At 48.0% G+C, this 23,254-nt stretch overlaps 1 protein-coding gene across 1 annotated transcript; it reads left to right on the forward strand.

Moving 5' to 3' along the window:
• Positions 1-208: 208 nt before the first annotated feature.
• On the forward strand, positions 209-3,485 carry NFKBIA (NFKB inhibitor alpha). Its single transcript, XM_068546091.1, has 6 exons — positions 209-535; positions 1,128-1,236; positions 1,574-1,784; positions 2,070-2,158; positions 2,287-2,547; positions 2,911-3,485. Exons 1-6 carry the CDS (start codon positions 309-311, stop codon positions 2,956-2,958), a joined length of 945 nt encoding a protein of 314 aa, XP_068402192.1. The 5' UTR covers positions 209-308; the 3' UTR covers positions 2,959-3,485.
• The last annotated feature ends 19,769 nt before the right edge of the window (positions 3,486-23,254 follow it).

A 23,254-nucleotide genomic window follows, 5' to 3' on the forward strand; every position in this document is an offset into this window, starting at 1 on the left:
GACCCCAGTGGCTCATCGCAGGGAGTTTCTCTGATGAACCCGGGCGCGGGGTTTAGGCTTCTTTTTCCCCCTAGCAGAGGACGAGGCCAGTTCTCTTTTCTGGTCTGACTGGCTTGGAAATTCCCCGCGCCTGACCCCGCCCCGGAGAAATCCCCTGCCAGCGTTTATAGGGCGCCGCGGCGGCGCTGCAGAGCCCACAACAGTCCGAACCCGCCGTCCCGTCGGTCCGCGACACCGCGAGCAGCCAGCGCGCCGCGCAGCCCTTGGCCCGCGCACCTGGGGAGCAGCGCCCGAGCCCTCACCGCGCCATGTTCCAGCCCGCGGAGCCCGGCCAGGAGTGGGCCATGGATGGCCCCCGGGACGCGCTCAAGAAGGAGCGGCTACTGGACGACCGCCACGACAGCGGCCTGGACTCCATGAAGGACGAGGAGTACGAGCAGATGGTGAAAGAGCTGCGGGAGATCCGCCTCGAGCCTCAGGAGGCGCCGCGCGGCGCCGAGCCTTGGAAGCAGCAGCTCACCGAGGACGGAGACTCGTAAGTGTCGCGGGCCCGGGTGGCGGGGCCGGGGGCGCCGGGCCTGCAGCCCGAGGCGCGGGGCCTGCGCTGCGGCGGCGGACCGGGGTCCGTGCACCGACCCGGAGGCCGTGCAAAGGTGCACGGCTGCGCGCGGGGACCGGGGAATCGGGGATCGGGGCGGGTTCCCGGGGCCGTGGTCCAGCAGCTCTGCCTTGCAGCCGCGCATACACACCCCCCCACCACCCCCCGTGCGGGTCCCCTCGGCCGGGGGCGGGGCTGCGGCGGGGACGCGAAGTCCCCGCTTGCATAAGGGGGGCGGGAGTTTCTGCCCCGCTGGCAGGCGCCAAGCGGCCGGGAGGGGAAGTACAGGGCGTTCCGGCCCGGCGAGAGGGCGGGGCGGTCTGGCCGGCGCCCGCCGCCTAAGCGGGGGGGCCCGGAAAGTCCCTGGGCGCCTGCCAGGAACACTCAGCTCATAATAACCTCGCGGAAAACACCGCGGCCTCGGCCTCCAGAAACCCCGACCTTGCGCAATCCCCCGCGGGCCGCGCCTCCCTGGGCCTCGCGCAGCGCACTCACCAGCCCTGCGGGGTTTTCCCTCTCTTCCCCTCAGATTCCTGCACTTGGCCATCATCCATGAAGAGAAGGTGCTGACCATGGAAGTGGTCCGCCAAGTGAAGGGAGACCTGGCGTTTCTCAACTTCCAGAACAACCTGCAGCAGGTGCGCTGCTCGCCCGGCCCCGGGCCTCTCTGACCCCGTGATAAAGCTGGATCTAGCTCAGTTCCTCCCAATGATTTCTAAATTAACAATTCCTGGTCATTATCTGACCTGACCTTTTACATCTGAATCAGCCAACATCCTAGAGAGGACAGAAAATTCCACTGATTGGGGAGGCCTTTATGAAGCCCACCTGGGGCCTCTGGTATTTTGCCTTTTGCCCCTTGTACCTGCCTGGGAGGAGCAGTACCCACCACCAGGATTTCTCTTGGGCTTCAAGGGAACACAGACTGTAGGTTGGATCCATGGCTTATACTTTCTGTCCCTCTTCTCTCTGTAGACTCCTCTCCACTTGGCGGTGATCACCAACCAGCCAGAAATCGCTGGGGCACTTCTGGAAGCTGGCTGTGATCCTGAGCTCCGAGACTTTCGAGGAAATACCCCCCTACACCTTGCCTGTGAACAGGGCTGCCTGGCCAGTGTGGGAGTCCTGACTCAGCCCCGCGGGACCCAGCACCTCCACTCCGTCCTGCAAGCCACCAACTACAATGGTACGTCTGGCTGCCCTGCCCATCAGAGGGCAGGTGACGTGGGGAAGGGAGAGGTGGGCCGACTTAAGGAGTCCAAGCAAGGTTTAAACTCTCAACATGTGAAAAGTTGAGAACACGTGTATTCATAAAGGCCTATTTGATGCCTTACTAAAGTCCATTCAGAACCCAGATTCTGGGTTCTTCAAATTCAGAAGAATTTGTCCCTTAAAAGAATAGGTGAAAGGTTCTGCTTGAGAAGTGAGGGTTGAAACAAGGGGTTATATTTTCTTACTTTTGGTCCCCTAGGTCACACGTGTCTGCACTTGGCCTCTATTCATGGCTACCTGGGCATCGTGGAGCTGTTGGTGTCCTTGGGTGCTGATGTCAACGCACAGGTGAGTGCCTCACACCTTCAGATGGAGTGCATCAGGCTCCCAGCCCTCCTCCATATGATCCCGTGCTTTTGTTGCAAGCAGAAACCCCACACTCAGCCGTAAGCATCTCAAATTCTTTTTGGTTTCAGGAGCCCTGCAATGGCCGAACTGCCCTCCATCTCGCGGTTGACCTGCAGAATCCCGACCTGGTGTCGCTCTTGTTGAAGTGTGGGGCCGACGTCAACAGGGTCACCTACCAGGGCTACTCCCCGTACCAGCTCACCTGGGGCCGCCCAAGCACCCGGATACAGCAGCAGCTGGGCCAGCTGACCCTAGAGAACCTTCAGATGCTACCCGAGAGCGAGGATGAGGAGAGCTATGACACGGAGTCAGAGTTCACAGAGGATGAGGTGAGTTCCGATTAACTTGTTCATGGCTCTGCAAAAAGGAAGAAGAGTGGCCATTCTCCCTCTACCTTCTCAGGCCCCCAGAGCGCCTCCTTATTCTGAGGGTCTCAACATAATGAGGCTGTCAAACTTGAGTGTCCCTAAGCAGTATCCCAAGAGTATGTCTTTTTTTTGTTTTTTTTTTTGCTCTTTCTGAAGGAGAGGATCCTTAAATGAAAACTCCCTCAGCCCAGGCAGTTAATTTATATTCAGGTTCTACAGGGAGTCTAAGAATACTTGAGTTATTTCCAGTAGCAGCCCTCACCATCATCCCAGTACCCTTGGCAAAGCTCTGGAAGTTTAACCTACCTTTTTTTCTCTTTTTAGCTGCCCTATGATGACTGTGTGCTTGGAGGCCAGCGCCTGACGTTATGAGCTTCGGAAAGTGTCTAAAAGAACATGGACTTGTATATTTGTACAAAAAAAGAGTTTTATTTTTCTAAAAAAAAAGAAAAAAGGAAAAAAAAAAAAGGATATACTTATAACCACACTGCACACTGCCTGGCCCAGAACATTTTACTCTGGTGGATTAGCCCTCATTTTGTTATTTTCATGAACTTTGGAAGAGGGGCGAGAAGGATGATTGGAATTCAGAGAAAACCTCTTTTAAATGTCACCTTTGGTGGAGTTTTGAGGAAAAGTTATTCAAAATTTGATGAAAGGACTATATTTTATTTATTGTGCTTTTCGGTTGAATCACCATGGATTCAATGGCTGGGCCCAGTTGTATGGAGTAACGTGTAACAGGTGTGTTGTTAAACCTGTCAGTGGGGTGAGGTTAAAAGTCGCTACCTGTCAAGGTTTGTGTTACCCTCCTGTAAATAGTGCACATAGTGTATTTTGTTGGTAATTATTTTGGTACTTTTAAGATGTATATTTATTAAACAGATTTTTACAAACAACATTATCGTGATCACTTGCTCCGGGCTGCTGTCGGCCTCCTACACTGAGAGTCATTCGATCCCCAGGTGGAGGCGGAGAGTTGTGTGGGAGAACTCACCGCAGGCAGCCACGGAACCCTTTCAGAGAGCAGCTTCTCCCACTGTCTACATCAGCCTCCCAGCCAGGCTTTGCAGGCGGCCGGGGCCTGGTGCGTGGGCGGGAAGGCTGTTGCATGGTTATAGGAAACACCATTTTCGGGCCACTTGGTCTACAGCTGGAAGGTTCTTTATTGTCACCTGCTTTCATCTTCTTGATTTAAACTATTCCAGGACCAGACTTCTGCTTTAGGAAATTATTTTGGCCAAGAGGAGTATGCTGAATCCACATTTTCTAGAGCTGAGAAAGATCTCCCCTATGATACTGGAAGTTCCTGAAGACATGGGCTTAGGAATAGGACTGCACTGACAAGTGTTAGCAGGTGCCCACCTCTGAGCCTCTGTTTCCTCGTTTATAAACTGGGCTGTCTGAAAAATTGCACAAGACTACCCACATAAAAAGTATAGCAGAGTGCCAGGCCCACAGTACTCAAGAAAAATACAAGCCATTGCACAACATTCTATATTTCACATGGGAAGGAACCAGTCCAGAGAGAATGTCCTGTTCAGGGTCACCTTGCAGGACAGGCAGGTGGTTAACTTAGCTGATACGCTCTTGTCTTCAGGTGGTTAACAGCTATTAAACGCCATCCACCTGCAAATCAACCTCTTTTACTGTTACCAGTGGAAGTATAAAATTGATAATAAAGGCTGGAAGAGTCTTTTCATCAGCTCAGTCTAATTCTACTGAATGATTCTACAGAAGCAGATGATTTCACAAGACATCAGTAACTTGTGAAGTTTGGGTTTAGGTGCTTTCAAAGTTTTTATCCCTAAAATGCATCTCTTGCCTAGATAGAAAGAGGAGTACAGGGAAGTTTATGGCATTCTGTAAAACGCAGAATGGGGTATCAATACAACTCATGTACTTTGGCTTACGCCTAAGAAAACATTACCATTATGTTATCCTTTTCCTGACCCACAAATGATGTCAAAGTCAAGTGAATATGATGATCACCTTCCTCTCAGACCAAAAAGGAGCCAATACCTCGTGGGTCTTTCATATATAAAGAGTATCACTGTAGACTGAACTGTCTGGTCAAAGCCAGCTCTGTCCCCCTCCTGCAGCTCAGTCATCTGGAGCTGAGCACTGTGGTGGGCCCCTACCAGTCTTGTCTTCTCTCAGGTGCTCCAGGACCCTCAATAAAATTCCTTGTCCCTCTCAGAGCACCTGCACACAGGTGTTACATGATCTAACGCATGAATGTCAGGTTCAGCTCTCCACTGACACACAGAAGAGGTAAGAGGGGTAAGGGGAGGGATATCCACCTCCGATCTCAAAGAACAAAGATTGGAAATTGGCTCCCAATTTTGGAATGACGTGTCTTAATGCGTCTCAGTCAGACATGCCTCTTTTTCCCCCTGTAATGGTGTTGAATGTACAAGTCACTCCAGTTCTGTGCTTGGAGGTTGGAGAAACCGGACAAAGGGATGTGACCCACTCTTCCTCGGCCTCCTTGGGGACCGGCTTTTGTGTAGAGGTGTCACCTTCCATGCTCACAGAGGGGCCTCTTCTGACCCATTTGGCCCCAGCCTCCCACCTTGCCAGTCTTCATTCAGCTTTTCTGATCTTCTGGACCCCAACCCTCAGGGTGGATTCCATCGTCTGCTTAAACCTGGAGGTAGCTGGCCCCAGTTTCTTTACTCTCTGGATTGTCTTCCTGTTTCTCCATCTCCTTTCTTTTTTTTTTTAAACCTACCCTCTTTCTTTCGTGCCATTGGTTGGGTGGCTGGAGCCTGGAGTTCCCTAAAGAAAAATTTTAGAATTAAAACAAACATTCTAATCCATGGAAAGTCTTCCTTAGACTTTCTTCCTTTCAAATTTCTAAGCAAATGAGAACCAAAGTTTTCAAAGAAAACAGCTCAGCAGACCAGGAGCCCTTTATGCACTTTGATTTTCTCTAAGAAGCTAAAGGTCCTGTCAGGACAGGTAGAAGTAAGAGAGTCTTGGGAAAGAGGGAAGTGGCACAAGGGGGAAATAAAAGTCACATCAGCAACTTCCTTGAATTTAGTTCCTTGATTGCTTCTGCCCAACTCATCCTCAGGATAAATTTCCTTTATAGGTACATGTACCAAAGTCATTTCCAGAAGGAAGGGTTTTTCTTTAAAGAGGGAATAAATTCCAGTCTGAGCAATCTGAAGACCTTCACATGGGGCCTGAAGATGTCAAAACTGGATGCTTGGGGGCATTTGCATTGAAAGTTCAATTGCTACTGGAAGTGATTAAGTGGTGACAGAACTGAGTCAGTGAGATGGGTTCTTCCTTCGCCCCCTTTCCTCCTGATTTTCATCAACTCGCCCTAGGTGTAGTTGAAATTTCATTTGGCAAGAAAGGTCAGAGTGGAACTGTAGTCAGAAACATACCCAAGAACCATTCCCCAACCTCTGGGACCTGGACAAGAATATCCCAGGTCATTTCCCCATTTTAAGGGAGCATCACAGAAACTGAAGCTGGATATCCTGTGTGTGTTTCCCTCCTAGAGAAGTGGCTCTGTCTCATTCATTTAATCGCATGATGAAGCACTATTATTCTCCAGCCCCTGTGCCAGCTCCTAGAGACACAAAGAGGAACCAGTCATGGCCTCTGCCTCAACGAGCTCCTTGCTCAGGTGGAGAAGAAGACAAGCACTTAGAAGACAGGATGGGAAGCCAAAGCGCAGACGTGATGTGAGCTCAAATCAGAGGCCCCCAATGCAGAATGCGGCAGGGGAGGGGGACCAAGAGATTACACCCTAGTTAGCTATTTGCCCACCAGACCAGAACTCTTATCTCATATCCCAAGTGACCCATGGCCCCCTTTCAACAAGTGACAAGAAACAAAACTGTGCTCAGAATAAAACTAACGTCTGGGCTGGGATTAAACCAAGCACCCACAGCATGCTGTGCTGTTCATTTTTGCATCTCTGTGTGCTCCTAGATTCCAGAGCTGAGCCTGAAAGCAACTGAATTAATGACAAATGATGTCCATGCCTTAGTTCAGAGCTTCTCAAACTCAGCGTGCACTTGAATGTGCACTTGCGTGGCCTGGAGATCTTGCTGAAACGCAGGTTCTGATTCAGTTGGTCTGGGGCTAGCATGACACTCACATTCCTAAGAAGATCCTAGACAAGGCCTGTGCTGCTGGCCTGGGGACAACACTAAGGAGCATTTTGAATAGAATGTTATGTTGGCTATTTATTTAAGGCCAGCATTCTCTGCCATCTCCCTCGGTACCAATGACAAACCTGGACAAGAGTTGCTGCAGCCACTCCTGAGGATGATCCAGCATCAGGCAATGCGAGTCTTTTGAAAAGTAGGGCTGGATTCTGAGGACTGACGTTAAATAGGGGCCAGGCCAAAAAACCTGCCATCAAACCCGGTAAGTGTTATAAGGAAAGCAGCTGACACAATGCAAGGCCAAAAGCGTTATCACCTGAGGTCCAAGAAAAGGACAAAAATCATGAAGGAAATGCATTTGAAGGAAAATTCACTAAGAAGAAAAGCTGGTTTTAAAATGAGGTTATTCCTCCCTTTTATGGAGTTGCTGTGGCGTGTGGGAGGGGCCCTGACCAGGCCTCCACCTGGAGGGAGGGGAGAGGGGTTGGCTTCCCAATGACAAAGTCCCCACTATATCCTTATCAGAATATGAGAAGTCTTACCAAGAAAAAAAAAAAAAATCAAAAAACAAACAAACCCACCCAAAAAAAACAGAAAAAAAAAAAAGAAAAGAAGAGAGAATGTGAGAAGCCTTCACAAGCGCTGACTAAAATGCATCAGGGAAGACCTTAAATAAAGAACAACTTCCCCTTAAATGTTGCCAGCATTTCATGTTTCCTAATTTTAGAAATTTATTGAATATAGTCTATATGGAAAATATTCACCTGTTTAAAGGTAAATTTTTGAAAAGCTTTTAAGTTGCCATATTTTTTTTTTTTTCTTTTTGGCCTCGCTGCCTGGCATGTGGGATCTTAGTTCCCTGACCAGGGATAGAATCCACGATCCCTGATTGAACCCGAGCCCCCTGCAGTGGAAGCGTGGCGTCTTAACCACTGGACCGCCAGGGAAGTCCCTAAGTTACCACAGTTGCATTTTGTACAATATATCTTTTTAAAGATTTATTTATTATTTATTTATTTTATTTTATTTTGGCTGCGTCGGGTCTTAGTTGCGGCACGCAGGATCTTTGTTGAAGCATGTGGGATCTTTCGTTGCAGCTCACAGGCTCTTCGTTGCAACGAGCAGGCTTCTCTCTAGTTGTGGCATGTGGGTTTTCTCTCTCTAGTTGAGGCGCAAGAGCTCAGTAGTTGTGGCACGCGGACTTTGTTGCCCCGCCGCATGTGGGATCTTAGTTCCCTGACCGGGGATCGACCTGCGTTCCCTACATTGTAAGGTTGATTCTTTACCATTCGACCACCAGGGAAGTCCCTGCATTTTGTACAATATTTTATTCAAAATGTCTTTTAACTGATCTATGATACTATATAACAGGATAAAATAATAGAATAAATTTACTTTTTATGTATTTCACATGTGCATAGTGCTTGCTATGTGCCAGACATTATTCTAAGTAGTTTACAAATATTAACTCTGGGGATCCTCAAACCACCCTGTGAGGTAGGTATAATACTATTATTATTTTCATATCTTTTGTAAGGAAGCTGAGGCACAGCCATGTTAAGAAACTCAGCCCAGGTCACACATCCAGTAAATGGCAGTTCTGGCCTTGGGTGGGCTCCGGGTTCAGGTTCCCAATCTGTGGTATAAAGCAGCTTCCAATGTGCATGGCGATTCCCACTAACTAAAATGACTTCAAGTCATCGATTCTGAATCTGTTTCTTACACATTTGCTACTGATATCCTTCCAAATTGGATAAATATTACTAAGGATGGTTTGAATTTCTGACGGGCTGCTTAATGGAAGACTGTCTGGTAGAAACTACATAATAATGCAGAGCATGCAAGATGTAAGACCTTAGGAAACCTCAGTAAACCAAACAAGAGCGTGGGACCCAGGCAGATTTGGACCCGAATCCTAATTCATCTCCTCTGGGTGTTCAGTGTCAAGTTTCATATGATTCTAAATAAAAGGAAGTGAGGCATGTCTCTCTTTCCAGGAGTTTCCAGTTGTGTGGTCTATGTTTGCTTCTGATTGAGGCTAGGTCTACCCAAAGTCACCACATTAAACATTTGGTCAGACTTTTTAAAACTTTGTAGTATTTAATATTCATCTCCGGGGAAGCCCAAAACAAACAAGCAAATGCAACTTATACAGATTAATGAATGACCTTCTTTCAGGTGAAATGTTCTAGTGTTGATTCACTGTTAAGTTGGTTTTTAAAGTTCTCCTTTGAACACCTTCCCACCCCCATCCCTGGGAGGCGACTCTCCAGGGCAGGACCTCGCCACGTGGCCCGCCACGTGTGGCCTAGCCAAGGAGGTAGCCTGGGCTCCAGAAACCTTTCTGTGTATTTGCACTTAATTCAGTTATTCTCTTCCGCAAAACACAGAGTAAACCTCTAGTTTGGCGAGGCCTAAACTATAGATATGTAAACATCATGTAATTTTACAAGTCAAATGGAATAGATAGCTTTCACCTCTTTGAGGCTAGAACTAGGAATCTACCACTGGCAGATTCACCATGGAAGGGTCTGTCTGGGGTCTATGCAGTACTCCCCTGGTCCAGCAGCAATGGTCCCCAGGGAATCTGTGCACTCGGCCCTCCACCCGTGGTCCCCACAGCACCCTGAGTGGGGAGGAGCAAGGTCATACATATCTCAATGAGAATTTCAAGTTTGGCTGAAAGTGGGTCTTTCAATTCAGGGGCTTGATTAGGGGCAGTTTCATGATATAGCAGTTTGGGGTTGGAAGCAGCAAGGTGAGCGTTTGAGGTGAGGGGTTTGAAGTATCTCAGGTGTGAATTGTCTGTTGATGCTTCCTATTAAGAGTTGATGGGTCTTTCAGGAAATTCCTGAAATGAACAACCAACTTATTTGCCTGGGCAAGAGTGTCCTGGCATGTCATTACTTATCGTAATGAACGATGGAAGAATAAAGTCATGTTAATGTAGACAGTAAACTAGGGGCAGGAGGGGGTAATTTTGGCCTCAATTGATTAGTCATTAGGCCTAGAGTAAGGTCCTGAGGAATATGAGGACACATGACAGGCACATTTTGATAAATTAAAAATCCAGGACATGAATCCATGAGCAATGACAGGTGGGGGGGTGTAGGTGAGCTAACAGGGAGTTTACAGAGGAAACTGTACACAGGGAGTCCAGAGGAAGTGGAGGGGGGTCAAAAAGCAAGTTTTACACGTTCTATCACTTTACCCATGATTGACAAGCCTTAGATACAGTCACAAATTCCCACTGCAAAGTATCCATGTAATCCAGCTACTGGTGACTAATAATAGTAGGTATAACTTCTCAAACTTCTCAAACTTCTCAAAAGTATCCATGTAATCCAGCTACTGGTGACTAATAATAGTAGGTATAACTTCTCAAACAGTGGCTAAATGCCAGGCATTTTACGTATGTGATCACTACGGGAGGTGGGGGGAGAGTGGCAGTGGAATTACTATCCCCATTTTACAGATGAGGAAACTGAGGTTCAGAGTTTAGTAACTTGTCTGAGGTGATGCAACCAAGAACAGTGGCAGTGCTGAGACTCAAACTCTACCCCTTCTGCCTCCAAAGCTCTTTCTCACCAGGCTGGTCAGGGTGAGCCTCCTCATTTGCTGAAGATATTCGAAGATCCTCAACCACCGCCATTGTCCACTGCTGCTGTTGTTAACCTCACGTAGCTCTAGCTGCCGCATAAACCCATTCTACTCTGCGAAGTCATTTGCTACTAGTACTTCTATTTTATAAAATTTCCTTACCGGAAAAGTTGGAAAGGTACCTCGTAGGACTGTTTGAAAAGTAACTGATGGAGTGCATAGGAAACTCACCCACAGCTGTGGATGCAGTCTTGGCATGCGGGCTTCAGTGCGAGAAGCTCCAGACACCTGATCCAGCTAAGGGGCTGTCCCAGGAGGATTCTTGAGAGCAAATGGGAGGAACCCACCAGCAAAGAAGAGAGAAAACTCCGCCTCCTCCTGGCCCGCTGGGAAACCCTGTTCAAGGCAATTTGCGATTAAGTTTAGAACACATTTCCAGCTGACTCGGGGATGGAGATGGATACAGTGAGTGAACGTCGGTGGGGCCTGGGGGAGGGGGCCTTCAAGGAGCACTTTTCAAAGGACCAGCAGGCACCACCCTTGGTGGCTATCACAGCAGAGGCAGCCTCCAGAGTGACTGCCCAGCCATTTGAGGTTCATACCAACCCGGATCCCACCCTGCGCCCTGATCCGTACCATCGCATGACCCTGGGCTAGTGCTTAACCTCTCTGCTTCTGTTTCTCATCTATAAATTGGGGCGATGCAGCTGCCTCGCAGAGTTGCTGTGATGCTTAACTATCACTAACGGTGTCTGTAAAGCTCTGGCAAAGTGCCCCACACGTGGCAGGGGCTCAGTAGCTGACAGCTCCTGCTATTAGGATTATCCTTATCAATAACATTAAGATGCCTACGGCGGGGCATCCCCTCCAAGCAGCACCCCTCCTTCCTCCGCCTCTCAGGGTCACCCAGGACCTGAGGAACCAGACCCTCTAAAGACAAACTGGGGCATCCAGTCTTCCCTGGTGCCCTTCCTGACCTTGTCCCTTGCCCCAGGGCTCCACCCTCACCCATCCTCTGGACATGGCCCCTTGATGGGGGAGGGGAACCGGTTCAGTGTAGACCTGACCCACAAGAGCCTCCACAAGGTTGGACTAGGAGACACCATCGATGAGGCACCTGACCGAAGGTGGGAAACTAAAGGTTGCTATGGGCCCAGGCCTGGATGTGAGCTGGAGGCTCCCGACTTCTGGCAGCCCTGTGGAGCCATGGAAAGCGGCACCTCTGCTCCGGTAGTCATGAGTGGGCCAGGCTGCAGGCTGCTCAGGGCATAAGCACAACCTGTCCACAGAGCGTGAGGACCACCCCTCTCCTTGGGCCTTGCCAGAAGCCTCCTGTTGGGGGCGGGGGAGCTGATCAGGAGAACCCGCAGGCTGTCCAGGTCCCCACCCTGCCTCATTAAGAGGAAAGTGAGCCTTTATCATGGAGACCCTTTCTTTCCTTCCACCAGCCCACTTGTGCGAAAGGCAAGGAAGGAGAGAGCCCTTGCTCCTGTAGCAGCATGAACTGTGTTTGAGAAAATGAAGGAGGGAGGAGGTCTGTATACCCATAAGGACGCCTCCACACGCTGTTAAGTAGAAGAAGAGACCACCTTACAGAGCAGTTTGCACAGTAATCCTATCAATATGGAGAGTCAGAGAGAACAGCTGGTGAGCGCATCTCTACAGCCTGGGCCACTCCACTGGGGCCGGAACGGATTCCACACAATCCCTCCCATTATTAGCCTGTGATTCAAGGTCTAGGCATTTTTGCTTCAAGTTAGGGCATCCACCAAACATTAGAAGTGAGTTCAGATGACAAGTTTGAGTGACAAATGTCCCAAGATGTTAATAGGGGTTCTCTCCGTATGGTTGGAGTCTAGGGTGGTTGGGTTTTTTTGGGTTTTTCGGTAACTTACTATGGAGAATTTCAAACATATACAAATGTTGAATATTAAAAGGAACCTCCATGTCCAGCTTCAGTTATCAGCTCATGGGCAAATTTGTCTTCATTTATGTTTCATTTCCTTCCCTCCATCTCATTAGAAGTAACACAGTCATCATAAGTCCACCCTTAAATACCTTAGTATTTATCCCTGAAAGATAAAGACTGTATTTATTTATTTATAAAAATATTTATTTATTTGGCTGTGCCGGGTCTTAGCCGGGGCACGCGGAATCTTTGTTGTGGCACGCGGGATCTAGTTCCCTGACCAGGGATGGAACCCGGGCCCCCTGCATTGGGAGCATGGAGTCTTAAGCACTGGACCACCAGGGAAGTCCCAAAGACTATATTTAAATGCATAACTTTAATACCATTATCACACTTAAAAAACTAACAATAATCCAGAAAGATTTCTTTTACTCTCTACTTTGTGCATTTCTCTATTACTTTAATTATCAGGAAAAAAATATAAAGCTATTCCCATTTTTAATTTGTTTTCAAAAACATTAACCCACAGTTGAGCATGCCTCAAAAATCCAGTCCTGAGGAGAAAGGTGGGTCAGGGGACGCAAATATAAAACCCAGAGTGACCATGGGCATCGTCTGAGTCACAAATAACAGAAGCCCCTGGAGCGGGGGCTCTGGAGGCTCAGGAAGTGGTGAGGCCCAGGGGCCATCAGAAGTCACCTGGGTCAACACCTGTGCTCCTCTCTGAGGAGGAGCTTTGCCTCTTTTCTCTCTGTGTCACATAGCAGGAGAGCCTGCTTGGCTGTGGCTGCCAAGCTCACAGGTGACGGGCACAGAATGAAGACAAGCCTACCTCTGAATCAGCCCTCATCCCTCTCTCTCTCTCTCTCTCTCTCTCTCACACACACACACACACACACACACACACGTATACACACACACTCCCAGGGAAAGGACTCAGACGGGTCTAATTATATTCTGAGAAGCAGGGCATGTTTTTGACCTGTCTGACCGTGAGAGCCCTGCCCTGAACTCTGGAAGGGTCTATGAAGATCAAAGACGATGACCAGAAAGGAGGGCCATTGTGAGCTGGAGAGCCAGCCCAGTGGGTGCCCACCTCACACAAGTCTGTGCCGCCAGAGAGCTTGGTTTGGGGGAGAAGACCTGGGTGCTGACAACAGTTAGAAAACCATATGGAGAGGCACGACATAGGGTCAGGGTGGGGGAAGGTCCTGTGGGCTACAGCACCACCAAATCCCAGACTCTGCACAACGGACAGGTCTCGTCTCACGCGGCTGGAGTTCTCTGCCTTTCGTGGGCCTGGGATCAATGGCTGCCTCCTTTTTTCTGAGGCCCAACAGCACAAGCCCAACTGTCCACTTGGTTCACAGGACTGTGATGACGAAGGAAGGGGGCAGAGAAAGCAGGGCCTTTGGGTGGTCCCTCAATGACCTCTACCGGGGCTGGGGCCTCAAGAAGGAAAGGGGTGAACAAAAGGGGCAGCGGAGGGGGCCTTGCATAGTATTGGTTCAGTCTGGAACTGTGAGGAACCACCAATGGCCACCTGACCCATCCCAGGCCTTCTACAGAAGGAATGGCAGCAGCGGCCCCCAGGGAGGGTCAGGGACCACCCCAAACCCAGGCAACTTCCTGGGAGCACTGAATCAGATCCAGAGAGCCAACCCTCAGCCCCAAATTCTTGCCAGGGTTTGGACAGATGTGTAAGGACAAGGCTTTCCAGCAGCAGGACGTCCCAAGGTGGATGTGCACCTGACGCCCCTCAAGGAAAACACAGGGCTCCTATTGTCAGATGGTATGAGCAGGACCAGATTACAGAAGGCTATGGACATCTGGACTCGACCTATGGGCAACAGGGAGCCACACTAGATCCCTGAGCAGGGAAGCCACATGATAAAGTGCAACAGTGCTACTTCGCAGAGCTTAGGGTGCAGACTGAGCTGTAAGGGAACCCAGCTAGGAAGCTGCTGTAGTTGCCCAGGAGTGAGGAAACACAGATCTGGATGGAGATCATCGGGGATGAATTAGGTATGAGAAGTACCGTGAAGAGAGAAGGTGGGGCACTCTGGCTGGCTCCCGACTGCCGACTCATCGGATGAGTGGTTGACTCAAGCCCCATGCTTGCGTCCATGAGCCATTAACCAGCTCTTGCTAATTTTAAGCAAAGGAGAATTTAATGGAAGCCCACAGGGGATGAAGCGCTCACAAAACGGACAAGAGACTGGGAAGACCAGGCTCTGGAAATCAGGAATTGAGGGCTTTAGACAGCCAGAAGGTCACGGCCAGGACACCAAAGCTGCAGCCACCCCTGCTGTACCAGCTTTTGTAAATGACTTCTAACCACCCACTGTCCTCAGCTCACTGGCTCAGGATCTGAAGCCCTAGGCAAGAACATCCAATTGGCCAGGCAGAGGCTGTGTTGTCACCACTGGGCTGGGATGGGGGTGGAGCTGGAAGGATTTGGCCCCCTTGGCTCTTTTTGAGGGAAGTAGGGATGAGGCAATCTCCTAACAGGAGGTCAGAGTGCTCTTACGATTGGGCACTGGACACCCCCAAAATGACACCTAGCTTCCACTTGGCCCACGTCTCCATCCCACTGATTCTGCAGTTTGCTGAGATCTCTGACCACCACTATTCCTCTCCTGATACTGCTTTCCCATGTGACTGCCCTATAAGGGTCTCCCAGGGATCTCTGTGCTCTGTGACTTTTGCGCTGGATTTGATGTTCTTGCAGATGGCAGGGAGAGCCTGCCAGTGGCCAGGTGAGTGAGTGGTGGGCTGACCACTGAGCTTCTAGGACTCCTCAGGATGGTCCCTGGCTCCTTGGGTCCCTCCCTCCCCCCTCCCCAGTTCACCTTCATAAAGCCACAGAGTGAGCCTTCCAGCACCCTCGAGGTGAAGCTTAAGGTCTTTTGGTGCGCACAAGGCCCTTTATGAGCTGGCCCTGCCTGCCCAACCTCTCAGTCTCTCTGTGCACCCTTGCTTCTGCTGATCCCTCTGCCCGAAAGGCCTCTGTCCCCCACCCACCAGCCCACACATCTGGCTGAGGCTGGCCAACTCCTCTTCAGCCTGCAGAACCCCTTCCCCACCCTCCCCAGGATTCCTAAGCACACCTCCTTTGATTCCATTACATTCGTACATCTCAGTCAAATCATTTCTCCTCCAGGAATATCACATTTTGTGATATTTACTTGCAGTACTTTTTTCCTTTCAGAAAGAAATGGGACTTTGGACGTAAAACAGAAATCCCCTTTAACTGACACCTCTGGCTCCCAAACCATTGTGCAACTTTCATATACTTATATGTAACGTAACCAGCGCTTGGTACCAGTCTTTGGAAGAGTTGACTTCATTCTCATTTACATAAGGGTCATCATGCTCTAGGCATTGCTCCATGCCTTCATTTCTCCTACTCAGAGTCATCGCAATCAGCAGACTGTGTGGCCTAATATTCAATAAGTGAATATTGTAATTTACCTAACACATCTCTAATATTAGATATTTAATTTCCTTTTTTTTTTGGTACTTGAAATAATGTTGAATATCAAGTGTCTTACGCATTTCAGGTTATATACTTGGGATGGTGTTTCAAAAGAGCATGTACTAGGTCAAAGGGCATGTGCTTGCTAAGTTCTTACACATATTGCTGCATCAGTGCCCTTTCAGAGAGCAAGCCTCCCTCCCCCCAGGCAGTGGGCTAGTAAGAACACTTATTCTACAGCAGTACTTTGTTCTAATCCTGGATGTTATACATTTTTAAAGTCAGCTAATTTGATAGATGGAAAAGTATGTCTTCTTTTAAATGTGCATTTATTTGATTATTATCTATTTTTCAATTAGTTAATAATCAATTGTGCTTTTATTTGTGATTTGTCTACTCATATCTTTTATTTATCTTGACATAATATTGTTTTTCTTTTCCATTTAATGATACCATAAGAATTTTAATACATTGTCACCTTGTCTATCGACATCTTTTACCAGGTTTTCTTTGAATTTTTAAAAACTTTATAATCACAGCATCAGACTTAGTTGAATGTTTCGTCATGCTGTTCATTTCAGGCAAACCATGTGTATTCTCATGCTGGTTTCCAAGCAGAGTATATTTTGTCCTACATAGTACATATTACTTCTGTGATATTCCTGGGAACGGATTGCATCGCCTAGATTTCAATGGGATGTAGAGGCCATCGGCCTTTGTTTAGAGGTGTACTTCCCTCATTGCCACAGGAAATAGTCTTTACCCAGCTCGGTGTGGCTTAAAATATTTTCTAATCAGCTCTCGCAACCTTTTCTTACATAATTATTTCCCTTTTAAACTTAGAAAGTCTTTTCATCTCCAACGATTATATTATTTTCTGTTTTGTTTTCCTTTAGATTTTATGGGGGGGTTGTTTGCTTATTTTTTAATATCTAACTCCAGTCCATCTGGAATGTATTTTGGTGGCATGGATCTAGGAACAGTTTGGAAATATGCAAAAAGAGCTGTATATATATACTTCCTGACCCACTTTAGAGAAATGTGGGTCAGGGAGTATAAATGTATTACCTTCAAGGAAATAATCCACAATAAAAGACCTGCAAAGATGTTTCAGCAGTACTATGTATAATAGCAACAGTGTAGAAAGCCCAGATGTTCACCTACTGAGGAAGAGTTAAGCAAACTGTGACATGGAATAGGAAAAAGAAAGGTGTGTATGATGAAGTTTTAAGAGAATACAAAATGTGCCTACCCTGTATTTACACTTACAATAAATCATGTAGGAGTATGACCACAGCCTGGGGAAAAAATACAAATGGCAAGGTTGTGAGTAAATCACTGAGTGCTGCTGGGCAGGTGAGTGGCCCCTGGCTATGTGTACCTTTCTCGAAAGGTATTCAGAAAGGCGATCTGGAGATGGGAGGGTTGCCCCTGGGTGAATTATTTTCCTTTTATATTTAAATTGTAATGATATCAGCAAAAGATTTATTTATTTATTATTGAAGTATAATTGATTTACAATACTATGTTAGTTTCAGGTGTACAGCAAAGTGATTCAGTTATATATATGTATACATATATATAATATATATATATATACACACACACATATATACACTTTTTCAGATTCTTTTCCATTATAGATTATTATAAGATATTGAATATAGTTCTCTGTGCTACACAGTAAATCCTTGTTGTTTATCTATTCTATATATAGTAGTATATATCTGTTAATCCCATACTCCTAATTTATCCCTCCCCCCCAGCAAAAGATCTATTACATTAAGACAGTAGCCACATGACATTTGCAATGGATATGTTTCAAGACGTTTGCTAATCTCCAGATCTGCACGTTAGGAAATACCCAGTGCCTCACCCCCGGAATCATGTCGTCACAGAGAGCCCCTGTGTGTCTTGTGCTTATTCTTGCATCTTTTCAACCATCACTAGTTTTGTCTCTCACATGATGTCCTTTGTTGTTCCCCCACAAAGAAAAAGTATTGATTTCTCCCCCATAACTTGTAAAGTTGTGCCCCTCACAACTTTACAAGAGCTACCCTGTAGCCAAGATGACTGGAGGCCATCCAAGCCTTGGTAAGAGTCAGGTGCTCTGTAGATAGCCAGGCTCACTCACCAGTAAGTGATTTTCACTTCAGCACTAGCCTGGAGGCACAATTCTAATGTCATCCTTGCAAAATCACAATGCCAACTTCAGGTTTACTCTCAAATAATTGAGCCTGAAAATGTCAAATCCATAACTATTACTAGTCTTCTGGAAGAAGAAGGAAGTTGTGGTAGACTATTACATTGTGGTAGACTGTGCCCTCCCAGGAAGCCCGTCTCCTAGAATCTATGCCCTTGTGTAGTCCCACTCACATCCTCTCTGGCCTTGGCCATGTGCCTGACTTTGGCCAAGGAGACTTCAAGGAGGCATGATACAAGAGCAGCCTAGATAAGTGCTTGTGCTTTAGATTTGTCCTCTTGGAAGGCGCCCTCTCAGGACCCAGCTGCCATGCTTTAAGGAAGCCCTGAGTAGCCAGTGGGAGTAAGGAGACACCTGGAAGAAAGAGGCAGCTCAAAAAGAGGAACAGAGGTGCCCAGCTGAACTCCCAGCTGAATGCAGCCACCTGAGTAATACCACATGGAGCAGAAGAACCGCCCAGCCAACCCACAGGATCATGAGAAATAATAAATCAAGATTGTTTTAAGCCACTAAATGTTGGAGTAGTTCGTTACACAGTAACAGATAACTGAAACACATGGAAATGTATGCAGTGTATACTGTAGGATGTTAAGACAGAAAGTAAAATAAAAAAGAAACACAGGATCGAGTCTATATGAAAATACATGACTAGGGCTTCCCTGGTGGCGCAGTGGTTAAGAATCCACCTGCCAATGCAGGGGACACGGGTTCAAGCCCTGGTCCGGGAAGATCCCACATGCCGTGGAGCAACTAAGCCTGTGCACCACAACTACTGCACCTGCACTCTAGAGCTCGCGAGCCACAACTAATGAACCCACGTGCCACAACTACTGAAGCCCGTGCGCCTAGAGCCCTGCGCACCGCAATGAAGGGTAGCCAATGCTCGCCGCAACTAACGAAAGCCCACACGCAGCAACGAAGACCCAACGCAGCCAAAAATAAATAAATAAATAAATTTATTTTAAAAATACATGACTATATCATGAACCAAGATTGGGAGACACTTTAAAAGTATAGAAAATGTTTGGAGTTCCTTCAGTTACTTTTTTTTTTTAATTAACTTATTCATTTATGTATTTATCCTTGGCTGCGTTGAGTCCTCGTTGCTGCATGTGGGTCTCCTCTAGCTGCGGCGAGCGGGGGCCAATCTTCAATGTGGTGTGCGGGCTTCTCATCGCAGGGGACTCTCCCAGTTGCGGAGCACGGGCTCTAGGCACGTGGGCCTCAGCAACTGTGGCACGCAGGCTCAGCAGTCATGACTTGTGGGCACCAGAGCGCAGGCTCAGCAGTCGCAGCACACGGGCCTAGCTGCTCCGCGGCATGTGGGGTCCTCCCGGACCAGGGATTGAACCCGTGTCCCCTGCATTGGCAGCTGGACCCCCAACCACTGCACCACCATGGAAGTCCCACCTTCAGTTACTTTTTAAGTATATATATTTTTTGAAAGTGTTGCAAGGAATTTCAAAAAGTCTATCGTGGCTCCTGTTCTCAAGAACTCCCAGCCCTTGGGAGAAGCAGTGCCAGGCAGTTCTTGGGAGCAATGCTTGTGACTCCCAGCCCAGAGGGGGACTGGCTGAATGGGAGAGTTTCTGGGGCCAGCTAAAGGCCAGTATGGCTTCCAGGAGAAGCAACTGACATCCTCTTTTTACAGAAAGGTAGTTCTCAGTAAGGAAGTAGCTCCACTATCAAAACAAGTATGTATGTGTGCATGTGTGCGTACATGCAAGCAAGAAGTAATCCAGCCTTAGAAACCCTCACAGTCCTGAGTCCCCGGGGTTGCAGCAGGGCTGGGCTCAGTTCCCAGGCTAAGGGAGATTTGAGGGACTCACGGACAAGTCTTGAACTCTCTCAACTCTTCCAGTCAGCTCCAGACCAAACCATGCTGTGGTTGCCATCAGCAAGCAGGTGACATGACATGACATGTACAGCTGGGGTGTTCTAAAGTTGATTGATTGAACTCTTGTTGGCTGCAATACACCATATGTGAGGCCTGTGCAAAATTAGGAAAATTACAGCACTGGTAAGGAGGGCATGACATTTGGGAAAGTACTTTTTAAAAATAAACAACTTGGGGCTTCCCTGGTGGCGCAGTGGTTGAGAATCTGCCTGCCAATGCACAGGACACGGGTTCGAGCCCTGGTCTGGGGAGATCCCACATGCCGCAGAGCAACTAGGCCCGTGAGCCACAACTACTGAGCCTGCACGTCTGGAGCCTGTGCCCCCGCAACAAGAGAGGCTGCGACAGTGAAAGGCCAGCGCACCACAATGAAGAGTGGCCCCCGCTTGCCACAACTAGAGAAAGCCGTCGCACAGAAACGAAGACCCAACACAGCCAAAAATAAATAAATAAATAAATAAATTTATAAAAATAAAAAAATAAAAATAAACAACTTAAGTAACTTTGCAAAACAAGCTACTACAGAAACATGAAACTCTTTCCACTCTTCTAATTTCTTGATGAATTATAGTTAATGTTCATATACGTTTTACAAAATACATTTATAAGAGCAAATGGATATTAGTGAATATGCTAGAAAACCACTGATCATGCTGCCAGTAAAAGCTTTTTTTGGACACCTGCTTTTGATTGCGATTTCATGTCCTATTCACAGGCAAATTTTCTGTTGGCACTATTGCTTCTGGTCCGTGAAATGGATTCACATTGTTTCAACATTCTCTGGTGTTCCAGAAGAACACGCTGGCTACCAGGCCCGAATCAGTCTGTGATCCTCTGCTGAACCACATCGGGTCACTCAGCCATTCCAGACTCAATCATTTCTGAAAAGGTGAGAGCACTCTTCCTGCCAACCAAGAGTCTGTAACTAAGCCCAGGGCAAGCAGCAAAGAGTTTAGGTGTCACGTTACTGGTTCAATCCCCTTATTTAGTGAGAACAACGTTGTATTTGTGAAACTTCTGGTTCCCTTTGTGAAATGAAGAAGTGCTGAGTCACCTTTCTGAGGTATCCCTGCAATGAGCTTCCTAGATTTCCCAAGACTTTTTCTATTTCATTTTTCCTAGATTAAGAAATTAGTACAATGAGTGGCCTAGTAAATGCCACAGAAGGTAGAAAAGCACTGGTGTTGACAGCTAGGGCTGCTTCAGGTTCAGGAAGTCTAAGCTGGACGTGCCCTTTCTGTGTGCTGTGAGCTCTACCCACAGACATAGGAAAGATTGCCCAGACCCTGCCCTGGGAAAGGTGGGGACTGCCTACACAGTGCTGACTTTCCTCCCAAATTGTTTCCTTCAACGGCTACTTTGAGTTTTAATTGGAACTTTTTGTTCTAGCTGCTCAGTGAACTGAGCCTCTGTGATCTGGATAAGGGAAGGCAGCTTTCCTATTTTTTCTGGCTTCCTAGCCCTGCATCTTGGCTTGGTTTCCAGCCTTATTGTTTTGCAGTCTGTTTGAATAACCAGGCTCTCTGGTGAGGGTTCCATGACCCCATCCCCCCACCTAGTAGGCAGCACCAGGGATGGGATGAGGGGGCGGCTGGGTGCATTTCCTCATGCTGTCCTCTTAATTCCGATCTTTCACTGCAGAGGCCCACTGGGCACCCAAGGGTATAGTTTGGGCAAGGACTTCTCACAGCTCAGGGGTCATGGAAAAGACACAACAAAGAAAAAACTTCTTGATCTTGGAACCTGCCTTGCCTGGGCAGCTTTTGTGACTTTCTGCTCAGAGGACCCCTCAATGCCCCATCAAGGGCAGGGAGGGCACAGTGGAATCACTTTGGGGGGAGGGGGCAGTAGAGCATAGGAGTTAATGGAGGCCTCCTGGCCTCACCACTTGCCAGCCATGAGGCCTTGAGTACATCACTTAACCTTTCTGTGCCTCAGTTTTCTCATCTTTAAATTGGGGATTCTGGGGCTTCCCTGGTGGTGCAGTGGTTAAGAATCCACCTGCCAATGCAGGGGACACGGGTTCGAGCCCTGGTCTGGGAAGATCCCACATGCAATGGAGCAACTAAGCCTGTGCGCCACAACTACTGAGCCCGAGCTCTACAGCCCACGAGCCACAACTACTGAGCCCTTGGGCCACAACTACTGAAGCTCGTGCGCCTAGAGCCCGTGCTCTGCAACGGGAGAAGCCACCACAATGAGAAGCCCGTGCATCGCAACAAAGAGTAGCCCCCGCTCGCCTCAACTAGAGAAAGCCCGTGCACAGCAACGAAGACCCAGCGCAGCCAAAAATAAATAAATAAATAAATATATTTTAAAAAAAATCTCTAGGAGCCAATTGGGGTAGTTTAAATAAATAAATAAGTAAATAAACTGGGGTTTCTGGTAGCTCCAACCTATAGGGTTGAAAGAAGCAATCCAAATGCGTGATCATGGTAAGCTCTCAATAATATAATTATTAATATTAGTTGTAGGGTAGAGGGGAGAAGAGGAAGTCTTATCTGCCTTGCTTCAGAAAACAATCCCAATTAGCCCCTGTTAATCTGGCACCAACCTCCATCCCCGTCCCCACCCCCATCCCTGTCTGGGCTGTAGAAGGCCCTGTCCCAGGTGGGGTGGCCTGGGCATCGGCACTCAGATCTTCTTTAATCCCAGTCCTTGGATTTCTGTGGTTTCTGTCCTAGGATGACTATCCATCCAAATTCAACACACTCTCTTCAGGTTAGGTATGAAGGAGGATGGAAAGTTGCCTAGGAATCTGCGTACTGTGCAAGAAGAAGGAGCACTGACATTACCCTGGAAATGGGGGTTGACATAGGTGAATGTTAATTTACAGTCTACTCTGGGAGATCCCGAGAAACAGAGGATTTCAGAAAAGGGAACAAACGTTCCAACAGGGGTCATCAGGAAGGGCTTCAGGAGGCAGCATTTACTTTCCTTAATATGCCAGGATCATTCTCTCCCCAGCTTCTACCAGTTTTCAACAAAGCGTCTTTGACCTGAGCCTCCAGGCCTTCGGCAAGAGGTTTAGAGAAACTGCTCAGAAAAAAACCTCAGTGCCAGAAAACAGGGCTGGATGCAAGGGTGCTGCTGGGAGCTGGCATTCCCGGTTTCCAGCTTGACTCTGCAATCCAGGTCCCTTCCTTGTCTGTGAAACTAGGGTGATTGGGGAGTTGGTCAGAAGTTTACCAATCCCTCCTCCCGCTTACAAAGTCTATGATCCTTTACTCTCCAATCCCTGCCCCACGGCCCCAGCCATACGTCTGTGCACCTGGGGGAGAAGCCCCAGCAGGATTCAGCGGACTCATATTACCGTAACAGGATGCGTTTTATATTGCTTTCTGGACCTGGAAAAAACTGAGAGTGCCAAGGCTAGACCAGCCTGTGAGCGTTTCCTGTTTCTCCGAAAGCTGACAGGCCGGCGGTTAGCATCCCGGGAGCAGCGCATGCC

Source organism: Eschrichtius robustus, chromosome 1, assembly GCF_028021215.1.
Source record: "Eschrichtius robustus isolate mEscRob2 chromosome 1, mEscRob2.pri, whole genome shotgun sequence".
Taxonomy (NCBI): Eukaryota; Metazoa; Chordata; class Mammalia; order Artiodactyla; family Eschrichtiidae; genus Eschrichtius; species Eschrichtius robustus.

Excerpts from the sequence above, each read along its gene's own strand:
- NFKBIA (XM_068546091.1), top strand. The coding sequence starts at position 309 with ATGTTCCAGCCCGCGGAGCCCGGCCAGGAGTGGGCCATGGATGGCCCC. Across the intron at positions 2,159-2,286 it reads GTGCTGATGTCAACGCACAG|GAGCCCTGCAATGGCCGAAC; the intron begins GTGAGTGCCTCA and ends TTTTGGTTTCAG. Across the intron at positions 2,548-2,910 it reads CAGAGTTCACAGAGGATGAG|CTGCCCTATGATGACTGTGT; the intron begins GTGAGTTCCGAT and ends TTCTCTTTTTAG.